We start from the raw sequence: 12894 nt of genomic DNA on the forward strand, positions 1-12894 counted from the left end.
CGTGTACGAAACTCTCGATTGTGGTAGCTAACAGAGATAAAAGGATAATTTTTTTTGATTTGATGGTTCTCAAATATTTATTACGCAATTTGTAGGACAATATGTCTGTTGAATTATATAAACAATAACTAAGTGAAAAAAAAAAAAATCAGCTTGTTAGTAATCATTTATGATGACCTCGTTATCGATACACTTTGGAAAGGGGGACTCTTTGAAGTTTGAACCAACCATAGATTTTGTAGGACAAATATTTTTTCGAATAATTTAGGTAATCTTGAGATTGAACAAAAAAAAAAATTCAGTTATTAATAAATATTTGAGAACCATCAAATCAAAAATTTTTATCCTTGTTATCTCTGTTAGCTACCACAATCGAGACTTTCGTACACGAAATTATTGAGCGTCTCATCAAAATAAAGCTACAAACGGAAAATTAGCTTGATAGTAGTCACTTGCAAAAATGGGCGATGTATCCTGAACTAATTTCACTCGCTTTCAAATATTCCAAATTAACTAAATAATAAATTCGCATTTGAATCGAGTTACCAGATTTTATATTAATATTAAACACACGAAGTGTAAACTGCAAAACACAACACACGTCAATGAGAATTATTAGTACTTTCGCATTTATTTTTATATATGTATGAAATACGGATTTTTTTTAATGAAGAATTAACAATTAACTACCTATAGAGGATAATTTAAATAAAAGACTGCTTATTATTTTTTGGATATATTTATTCAACACCAATTATCATAGTCTTAATATCTAAGTATAATTTTGATGACCTGAACATTTGTCAGTATAGAATATACACAATATGAATAGTTTCATAATTCTATTCACTAATCTGCACGATATGCAGTGATTTGTTTGCCCTAACTAGTATACAGAGTGTAACAGTCCACAGATTGATAAATGCAAAAGACGGAACATTTGTTTATTCTTGTAATAAATAAATCCAAAAGCTTCGAAATATTAAATAGTGAGCGCTCGAAAGAATAATTTAATATTTTACATTCTCATAAAATAATATATTTTTATGTAGGAAACTAAATAAAAACAGGGCTAATTTGGGTTGCAACGGGGCAAGTCCACACTTAGCCTGATAAAACAATAAATGTTTATTGCGCCGGGGCAGGAGGGTTGCCGCCGGGACCGCCGGGGCCGCCCGGCGGGTGCATCTGCCGCCTCAGCTGCTCCACCAGCTCCGGGTTCGCCGCCTGCATCTGTTGAGCCAGCGCTTGTCCGGCCTCCAGTAAAGCGTTCACTCCTCCAGGAGCGTTCGCTCCTGCGTTGTTATCCATTAGGCCCGAAATGAGATTCTGCATATTAGGATCTGACAAGAGCTCCGTGGCCATATTTAATAGTGACGGGTTTTGAAGTAAGCCGCCCAGATCCATGGCCGGGCGGCCGCTCTGCGCGAGCTTCTCTTCAGTGAGGCGCAGGTTCTCCTTGTAGGACTCGTTGTCGGGCTCGAGCTGCACGGCCCGCGCGAAGGCCGCGCGCGCCTCCACGTGCCGGTCGAGCGCCGTGAGCGCGATGCCGAGGCGCCCGTGCGCCTTGCCGTAGTTGGGCTGCAGCGCGAGCGCCGCCATGCTGTCGGCCACCACCGACTCGTGCTCGCCGAGCTTGAAGTGCGCTGCGGCTCTGTTGCAGAAATAGACGGAGTTACGTGGATCTAACTCGATAGCGCGGCTGTACTTCTCTAGGGCCTCCCGATAACGCTCCGCTTTCATGCACTCGTTGCCTTCGTTTTTCAACTTTTCGGCTTCAGCTTTGATGGCGCTCGCGTTGCCGCTCTGCTGCCTGACCAGCTGCAGGAGATCCACTCCCTTTGAAATATCATCTTGAGTCAACTCGTAGGCAGTTTCGATACACTGCACGGCGACTTCTACGCTTTCCCGGGAGTCGACGTTCAACGCGTCGCTTTCAAGTTGTTGTTTTAAAAAGTTAACTATCCCTGCCACCACGGTCTTTACTTCCGACATGTTTTTCAGCTTTATTTATCTGATTGTAAATTACAAAGGTTATTGATAGATTAAAAACGCTATTATTGTAGCGAATATCGATACCGACAAGGAAATTGACAATTTTCTCAAAAATCAAAATGACATATCATACGTCAGAATGACAATCCAATTCATGGATCCTGCGTAGGTAGTGCTTCCCTATCAAAAAAATCAATAAGTTGATAGTACGTTTTCTAAGTACACGTTATAACTCATATAGGTCTACCAGAATCTGATGGCATATTTATATTTAAGAAATAAAAGATTTTCATGTGGCAACTTATTTGACAACTATCAAATTGGTTGTCAAATTATTTGTCTTTTTTGCAGTTGATAAATAATTTTTAGGATTTTGTCTAAAAAATCTTCGAAAATGTCGAAAAAGCCGCTGTGATCACAAGCAAGAGGTGTTGTTTATAATGTGTATAGAAAAATATTTGATGAAGAAGGGTCAAACACATCACAATTTTCAATTTAGAAGATTTTATTGGTAAATTGGACTTACCCGCTTTGATACTTTTAATTAAAAAATATTATATGTAGGTAACTATAATATTGTTTGTTGATTGGAATATAATTTTATGAAAACTTATTACAGGAGTTTCCAATACGGCTATTCGTCAAGTCCAAGCTGTCCAAGTCAATTTTATAATGTGTGTATCTGTTAATACTTACGAAAATAAACATAGTTTTATTTTACTTTTATTTTATTTTATAAAAAATTATAAGCAGTCTAGTTTTCTATCGATATAACATCGATATTTTCAACTGGCATAATGATAATGAACATACAAATATAGATAAAAGTAATATGTATATTATACATGTAAGTAGTACCTACAAAATATTAAGTGGATATCTCATTATTTGGTACAATATTGTTCACTTATGTAATGTGACTAATGATGTTGAGGACAAAATAAAAAATAAGCAGTATCAAGATCGGTCAGTCCATTTTCCCTAGGGTTGCACACTCAAAATTTTGATTTCCCCAATTGCCATCAGATTCTGGTTTACCTATATCCTTTGATGCTCCATTTGGATTATTTATTCCCACTATCCTCCCTAAGATGCCCTATTAGGCATAAACCATGTTATAGGTAATAAACGGATGAACCGATTTGCACTTTCATATTATTTTGATATGTCACTTGGGTGTATTTGACAAAATTCTTTTTAAAGTGAAACTTTTATTACATCGTCTCAAACTTTTGGTCTGTGTAGCGCATGTCGCGTGACGTACGATAATTATCGTACAAATACGATAATTATCGTAAGTTTCACTTTTACCGTGGTTTCATAAAACCACACAACGTTTTTTTTTATTCCCACTTTTATACCTACATCCAATAAATGGATGAATCAATTTTGATAAAATATGTCTAATTATTTCTGACAGGTCGTTTACTTTCATTTGATATGTCGTGGTCACTGTATAACTGACAACATTCGTTTTTTTCATTCATTCATTTTCATTCCCACTTTTACCCCTATTAATAAATGGATGAACCGATTTCATAGGAAATAAAGGGTTCTAAAATATTACGATAATGCATTTTGTATTCCATTCACATTCCATTTCATTCAACTTTTTGGAAAATGAAAAATGAAAATGAAAATGAAAAGCTTTATTGCCACAAAAACTTAGGCTATCTTAACTTAAAGTAACACATATTAGGCAATCGGAACAGACTCAGCCATGCTGTGGGCTTACACCCGAACAGCGCTGATTTTCAGTCTGCCCGCGTATTTTCCGAGGTCCTACAATCTACATTTATATAAATACTAATAATACAATTAAATCTTTAACTGTTCCTATCAATATAAATAAAAAATCATAAATACAACTAAATATTGTGTTCATATATGCATATAAATATTATAAAATAAACAATATTAATATACTTACATAGATATATAAATAATTTCGATAGACAGGTGGACACATATTATATATATATATAAATACCAACTTGGGCACTAAGTTGATCCAGCCCGACTGCCGTGCATTCCTGACTCCACCTTTTCCCCCTTATTACTCGACTCCGGTTGCATAGATCTTGCCCGGAGTGACAGCGGCGCAAATTTTTGGGCGACGTTGCCAAACGTATTCATGGAGATATTGATATACTCAACATTTTTATTGCTAAGATCTTGAACTGAATCGACTCCGTAACGGCCGAAATTCAGAAACCCATAGACACTTGTTGGCTCCGTTTTATATACCAAATCCAAAGTCGTATGTTGATCAGATCCATATATATTATCAAAATTAAAGCTTTATTTGATCCGGCAAAACGAAACTGTATATTATGTAACGTTAATTTATTTTTCGTAAACACCACAGTATTTGTTGGCTCCGTACACAAACATATTATAGAAAGGTAATGTTCCATACATTGCTAAATCCGCCTAGACTAGACGAACTCGACTTCGTAACGGTTCAAATTTTGAAATGCTCAAATACTTCTTGACTCCGTTTTATATACCAAATCATAAGTCGTATGTTGATCTGTTCCATTTATATGCACTTGCATGACATTGACATGGGGATATGAAATTAGGGCTACCAAAAAATCTCCTGAGTTTTATGGAAGTTGAAGAAGTCGACCGTAATTCAATTGAAACTTATAGAAAACGTTGTGAAACTAAAAATACGGAACCTTTCGTCATACAGTGACGGTGATAATTCTCAAGTAGTATGCAGCCTACAAATAACAACCTACCTCTTGAATCAGGGCAACTCTTTGGCGAACTCTACACGTAAGATCCATATTGTGATCCGTCAATATTTACTATCGGATTACGATATTTATTGACGTGTAGGGTAGTGTATTGACGGATCACAATACAGGGTTAGTTTTCAATGACCAGCCAAAATTTAAAATTAAGATCTAGATATTAAACCAAAGGTACATTTGAAACATTATTGTCGAATAAAATAAAATAAAAATAAAAGCATTCATTTGAAAATGTCTTAAAAATTGCCTACATCGTAAACACCGCCAGAATCAATGCACTTGGGTGCGTGCGCGCATCGCCAAATTTATGTGTGTGCTAACTTCTACCTATCTAGGTTGTTGAACTGAATTGTGCTTTTGTAATGTCCACACGTTCGCTTTTTAGTGGTGGACAGGAATGAAATCTAATTTAAAAAAAAACGTTATTTTTTTCATTAGATCTAAAATGTTATCGATTCTGAACCATTTCTGAAAATTTGGCCGGTCATTGAAAACTAACCCTGTATATCGCTGGATTTCTGGAACTCCTTGTGATCTGATCCCAGGACCTACATCGCAATATTTATCTTGCTGTCATCACTTCTGGCTCGTACAAAGAACGTTTCAGTACTGACGCGATATGTATTTATGGTGTAGGGTGTGCTGTGATCCCTCCCAAGATACATCAGTAAATATCAAGATAATTATCATAATATTTATTGACGTGTAGCGTTCGCCTGATTCTGATATCAATCTGATAAAATAATTAAAATGTTAGATTTAGGTCAAAAACAAATGACGACTCATATTCCTGCACAAATTATCCATTGCGGAGTAAATATGAGTGTACGCAGATCGCCAACACGTTTAACCAGCAGTGGTGCAGTGGGTACTGCCGGTGGATCGCATCCCGATCTATCGAAGCTAAGTTCGTTCGTTAAGTAAACAAAATTCATTCAATTAAACATTCATTTCAACATTTCATTCAATTAAACAAAATCATTTCGGCGGTATGGCAACCATTTAGAATCGTCTGAAAAGTATGGCATGGCGATTTTCGTAAATGGCTGCACGACGATGGTTGCCTGTGCAAAAGATAGCCTGGTACCAATGGTTGAATTGTTTTTTAAAATCAACGCATTCGCGTCGGTATGGCGGGATTTATGTCACACCGGAAAAGTATGGCATGACACCACCGTCTACATCTTTTTTTATGGGCTATCGGTAAATTCTAAAATGTTTGTGTTACAAATCGTTTGACTTTCGCTATTTTTCCGACGAGTTCGACTAACGCCCACGCGACTAAGCCGCCGGTACCAGCGTTCACACCATCATTTTTCTTTTTGTCATTGCGTACTAAGACCCCTGTAGAACCGCCATCCTGTTACAAATGACTCGAAATTTTGTGTCAATATCTCCCGATCTACTAGGTTTGCGAATCGACAGCTCTCTAAAATGGAATCATCACATCGACCACCTAAAAAATAAATTATCAGCACTTCTTAGATCTCTGCGTAATATTACTTCTTGCATTCCTCATAAATTACGCCACACCATCTACAACACGTTAGTAAAGCCGCACCTAATGTATTTAATAGAAGTATGGGGGAGTGCCTACAAAAATAAATTAGCGCCACTCCAAATTTTACAAAATAAAATCATTAAAACTATCGTTAACTATCCTTTTTTAACTTCTACAAATAAAATCTACGACGACACTAAAATAATGAATTTAAAACAATTATACTTTTATAATACGTGTATGTTCATCCGCAAAGCGCTACATAAAAACATAAATACAAATATTATAATCTCAACATCAAATCGCCACTATCCTAATAGACGAGCTAGCTATCTTGCCCTCCCGAAAATCCGAACAAATTATGAAAGGCGAACATAGTGCCCATGGAGATATCTATATATATATATATATATATATATATATATATATATAAATACCAACTTGGGCACTAAGTTGATCCAGCCCGACTGCCGTGCATTCCTGACTCCACCTTTTCCCCCATATTACTCGACTCCGGTTGTATAGATCTTGCCCGGAGTGGCAACGGCGCAAATTTTTGGGCGATGTTGCCAAACGTATTCGTGGAGAAGTTGATATACTCAACATTTTTATTGCTAAGATCTTGAACTGAATCGACTCCGTAACGGCCGAAATTCAGAAACCCATAAACACTTGTTGGCTCCGTTTTATATACCAAATCCAAAGTCGTATGTTGATCAGATCCATTTATATTATCAAAATTACAGCTTTATTTGATCCGACAAAACGAAACTGTATATTAAGTAACGCAGATTAATTTTTCGTAAACACTACAGTACTTGTTGGCTCCGTACACAAACATATTATAGTTAGGTAATGTTCCATACATTGCTAAATCCGCCTAGACTAGACGAACTCGACTCCGTAACGGTTCAAATTTTGAAATGCTCAAACACTTCTTGACTCCGTTTTATATACCAAATCATAAGTCGTATGTTGATCTGTTCCATTTATATGCACTTGCATGACATTGACATGGGGATATGAAATTAGGGCTAGCAAAAATCTCCTGAGTTTTATGGAAGTTGAAGAAGTCGACCGTAATTCAATTGAAACTTATAGAAAACGTTGTGAAACTAAAAATACGGAACCCTAAAAAGATAGATATTTGGACGAACCTTTCGTCATACAGTGACGGTGATAATTCTCAAGTAGTATGCAACCTACAAATAACAACCTACCACTTGAATCAGGGCAACTCTTTCGCGAACGCTTCACGTGATCCGTCAATATTTACTATCGGATTACGATATTTATTGACGTGTAGGGTAGTGTATTGACCGATCAAAATATATCGCTGGATTTCTGGAAATCCTTGTGATCTGATCCCAGGACCTAGATCGCTATATTTATCTTGCCGTCAGTATTGATGGTGTAGGGTGTGCTGTGATCTCTCCCAAGATACATCAGTAAATATCAAAATAATTATCATAATATTTGTTGACGTGTAGCGTTCGCCTTTGCCCTGGTTCTGACATCAATCTGATAAAATAATTAAAATGTTAGATTTAGGTCAAACCAATGACGACTCATATTCCTGCACAAATTATCCATTGCGGAGTAAATATGAGTGTACGCAGATCGCCAACATGCAGTGGGTACTGCCGGTGGATCGCATCCCGATCTATCGAAGCTAAGTTCGTTTTCTACGAGTTCTACACCAACTGATACTCAAATTACTTACAGAAAACGGAAACAACCGCTAGAACAAGATTGCAGATTTAGTGATGATATGAAGGATATTCGGTCGGAGTTGAGTCTTATTAGTACATTACTTGAAAAATATGTATGCTCAAATGAACAAATAGTAAACAAAATTCATGAAAACATTTCTGAGGTAAAACCACAAATTACCGAAATTAAATCGTCCAACGAACAATCTTTGAATTTAATTCGTCAAAATACGAATCAAATCAATGAAATTAAGTCATCAGCATGTATGATAATTACTGAACAAAACATATTGAAGAGTGCTATTTCTCAATTAGAATCCCAGATAAACCAGGGTGAGAGTAAAATAAAATCACTGGAATTAAATCTTCAATCAATAAATCAGTCAGCCAACCCATCGGGTTTTACGTCTAAAAATCAACTTCATATAAATTAAAACTTAATCAAGGAACTACGGGACAGAAAGAGCCGCGAAAAAAATGTAATTTTTACTGGTTTCCCAGAAAGACATCTTATAATTCAGAGGAGAGGAAATCTAAAGACAACTACGAAATTCTAAAAATTACCTCACTACTAAGTGCAGACCTACCGAAGCCAGTAAAAATATATAATTATAAATAACCTTAATTCAAACTGTAGTACAGGTCTTGATGGTATTACTACAAAAGCAATTAAATGCATCAAAGAAAAATTAAATCATACTTTGAGCGACTGTTTTAACCAAGCCATAAGTCATAGACGTTTTCCGGACTCGTTAAAAATAACGAAGGTAACTCCTATCTATAAGAGTGAGTATTCGGTTTTGCCAGTATTGTCAAAATATTGGAGAAGATTTTACACACGAGATTACAAAAATATTTAGACTCATTTAATTTTAATTCAGTGCGTCAATACGAATTTAAGCCAAAAAGTGAGCTCTGTGAGCAACTATGGACCTAACTATTAAAATAAAACAGAACATTGACGCAAACAATATAGTTTTGGGAGTGTTTATTGACCTACAAAAGGCCTTCGATACCGTTTCTCACGAACTTTTAATAAAGAAATTAACATCAATTAACATTAATGGTAAAGCACTAGATATGCTGAAATCATATTTGAAAAATCGATCACAAATAGTTAAAATAGATAACCACGATAGCATTCCCTTACCAATTACATGTGGCGTACCCCAAGGTTCGATTCTAGGCCCATTGCTTTTTTTAATTTATATTAATAATTTACAAGATTTAAAGCTAAATGGTCACCTAATACTTTATGCGGATGACACCTGTCTGTTTTATTTTGGTCCTTCTATACATGACATGATAGCGCAAGCACAAAATGAATTAAATAAATGGTTTCAATGCAATCTACTAAAAATAAATATATCTAAATTCAAAGCTCATAAAAAAATTATTCCACCACACGCTCCACTTAAAATTAACGGTGTTGTATTAGAACATAAAACCCACGAGAAATAACCTAGATTTGCGAATCGGCAGCTCTCTGAAAAATAAATTATCAGCACTTCTTAGATCTCTGCGTAATATTACTTCTTGCCTTCCTCATAAATTACGCCACACCATCTACATCGTTAGTAAAGCCGCACCTAATGTATTTAATAGAAGTATGGGGGAGTGCTTACAATAATAAATTAGCGCCACTCCAAATTTTACGAAATAAAATCATTAAAACTATCTTTAACTATCCTTTTTTAACTTCTACAAATAAAATCTACGACGACACTAAAATAATGAATTTAAAACAATTATACTTTTATAATACATGTTCATCCGCAAAGCGCTACATAAAAACATAAATACAAATATTATAATCTCAACATCAAATCGTCACTATCCTAATAGACGAGCTAGCTATCTTGCCCTCCCAAAGATGCGAACAAAATAATTATGGAAGGCGAACGGCAACATACGTTTTTATAACGGGAATAAATGTCTTTAAACCTTCAAGTGGCTAAGGCCGCAAGCGACCAATAGATATATATATATATAGATATCTCCACGGGCACTATGTTGATCAAACGTGCCATATAGTTAGTAATTATTTGATCCGTTTTCACTTGTTGATCCGGTTGGTATTTGTGGATCCATTGCCACACCACCGTCCGTATGTGGATCCGAACGGAGCCACAAGTGTCACCATCAGTAATAATAATAATTACGTGCTTTTTATACAAATCCACCTTTTTTGCGTTTTAGCTCTTGTTGATCCGATTCAAATGAGCCAATCAGAGCCCACCGAGCTCAGCCATTGGTCGCTTGCGGCCTTAGCCACTTGAAGGTTTAAAGACATTTATTCCCGTTATAAAAACGTATGTTGCCGTTCGCCTTCCATAATTTGTTCGCATCTTTGGGAGGGCAAGATAGCTAGCTCGTCTATTAGGATAGTGACGATTTGATGTTGAGATTATAATATTTGTATTTATGTTTTTATGTAGCGCTTTGCGGATGAACATACACGTATTATAAAAGTATAATTGTTTTAAATTCATTATTTTAGTGTCGTCGTAGATTTTATTTGTAGAAGTTAAAAAAGGATAGTTAAAGATAGTTTTAATGATTTTATTTTGTAAAATTTAGAGTGGCGCTAATTTATTTTTGTAAGCACTCCTCCATACTTCTATTAAATACATTAGGTGCGGCTTTACTAACGTGTTGTAGATGGTGTGGCTTGTAATTTATGAGGAATGCAAGAAGTAATATTACGCAGAGATCTAGGAAGTGCTGATAATTTATTTTTTAGGTGGTCGATGTGATGATTTCATTTTAGAGAGCTGTCGATTCGCAAACCTAGGCATTTCTCGTGGGTTTTATATTCTAATACAACACCGTTAATTTTAAGTGGAGCGTTTGGTGGAATAATTTTGTTATGAGCTTTGAATTTAGATATATTTATTTTTAGTAGATTGCATTTATTTATTTAATTTATTTAAACCATTTTGTGCTTGCGCTATCATGTCATGTATAGAGGGACCAAAATAAAACAGACAGGTGTCATCCGCATAAAGTGTTAGGTGACCATTTAGCTTAAAATCTTGGAAATTATTAATATAAATTAAAAAAAGCAATGGGCCTAGAATCGAACCTTGTGGTATGCCACATGTAATTGGTAAGGGAATGCTATCATGGTTATCTATTTTAACTATTCGTGATCGATTTTTTAAATATGATTTCAGCATATCTAGTGCTTTACCATTAATGTTAATGGATGCTAATTTCTTTATTGAAAGTTCGTGAGAAACGGTATCAAAGGCCTTTTGTAGTTCAATAAACACTCACAAAACTATATTGTTTGCGTCAATGTTCTGTTTTATTTTAATAGTTAGGTCCATAGTCGCTGACAGAGTGTTACTTTTTGGCTTAAATCCGTATTGACGCACTGAAATAAAATTAAATGAGTCTAAATATTTTTGTAATCTCGTGTGTAAAATCTTCTCCAATATTTTTGACAATACTGGCAAAACCGAAATTGGCCTATAGTTACCAGGTTCAAATTTTGAGCCACTCTTATAGATAGGAGTTACCTTCACTATTTTTAACGAGTCCGGAAAACGTCTTTGACTTATGGCTTGATTAAAACAGTCGCTTAAGGTATGATTTAATTTTTAACCGACTTCAAAAAAAAGGAGGAGGTTATCAATTCGGCCGGTATGTTTTTTTTTATGTATGTACACCGATTACTCCGAGGTTTCTGAACCGATTTACGTGATTCTTTTTTGTTCGATGCGGGATGGTGTCGAATTGGTCCCATAAAAATTTTATTCGGATAGGCCCAGTAGTTTTTATTTTATGGGCATTTTTGTCAGTATTTGTAAATGTTGCAAGTGCAAGTTTGAAGTCGGTTGTTTTTAACGCAGTTATCTACTTGTTCTTTGATGCATTTAATTGCTTTTGTAGTAATACCATCAAGACCTGTACTACAGTTTGAATTAAGGTTATTTATAATTAGGTATATATTTTTTTACTGGCTTCGGTAGGTCTGAACTTATTAGTGAGGTAATTTTTTAAAATTTCGTAGTTGTCTTTAGATTTCTTCTCCTTTGAGTTATAAGATGTCGATTCTGGGAAACCAGTAAAAATTACATTTTTTTCGCGGCTCTTTCTGTCCCGTAGTTCCTTGATTAAGTTTTAAATTATATGAAGTTTATTATGATTAAAGATTTAATTCCAGTGATTTTATTTTACTCTCACCCTAGTTCATCTGGGATTCTAATTGAGAAATGGTACTCTTCAATATGTTTTGTTCAGTAATTATCATACATGCTGATGACTTAATTTCATTGATTTGATTCGTATTTTGGCGAATTAAATTCAAGGATTGTTCGTTGGACGATTTAATTTCGGTAATTTGTGTTTTTACCTCAGAAATGTTTTCATGAATTTTGTTTACTATTTGTTCATTTGAGCATACATATTTTTCAAGTAATGTACTAATACGGCTCAACTCCGACCGAATATCCTTCATATCATCACTAAATCTGCAATCTTGTTCTAGCGGTTGTTTCCGTTTTCTGTAAGTAATTTGAGTATCAGTTGGCGTAGAACTCGTAGAAAATGAACTTAGCTTCGATAGATCGGGATGCGATCCACTGGCAGTACCCACTGCACCACTGCTGGTTAAACGTGTTGGCGATCTGCGTACACTCATATTTACTCCGTAATGGATAATTTGTGCAGGATGAGTTTATGAGTCGTCATTTGTTTGACCTAAATCTAACATTTTAATTATTTTATCTGATTGATATCAGAATCAGGGCATAGGCGAACGCTACACGTCAATAAATATTATGATAATTATCTTGATATTTACTGATGATTCAAGAGGTAGGTTGTTATTTGTAGGATGCATACACTTGAGAATTATCACCGTCACTGTATGACGAAAGGTTCGTCCAAATATCTTTCTATATAATAAATAATAATC

The 12894-nt window shown here is 35.3% G+C and overlaps 1 protein-coding gene across 1 annotated transcript; it reads right to left on the reverse strand.

The window, feature by feature from the left end:
* Nucleotides 1-720: 720 nt before the first annotated feature.
* Nucleotides 721-2103, reverse strand: LOC123700889 (small glutamine-rich tetratricopeptide repeat-containing protein alpha-like). The gene has a single exon (XM_045648254.1). The coding sequence runs from the start codon at nt 1993-1995 to the stop codon at nt 1129-1131; it is 867 nt and encodes a 288-aa protein (XP_045504210.1). The 5' UTR covers nt 1996-2103; the 3' UTR covers nt 721-1128.
* Nucleotides 2104-12894: the final 10791 nt, after the last annotated feature.

This window comes from Colias croceus, chromosome 20 (genome assembly GCF_905220415.1).
Source record: "Colias croceus chromosome 20, ilColCroc2.1".
NCBI lineage: Eukaryota > Metazoa > Arthropoda > Insecta > Lepidoptera > Pieridae > Colias > Colias croceus.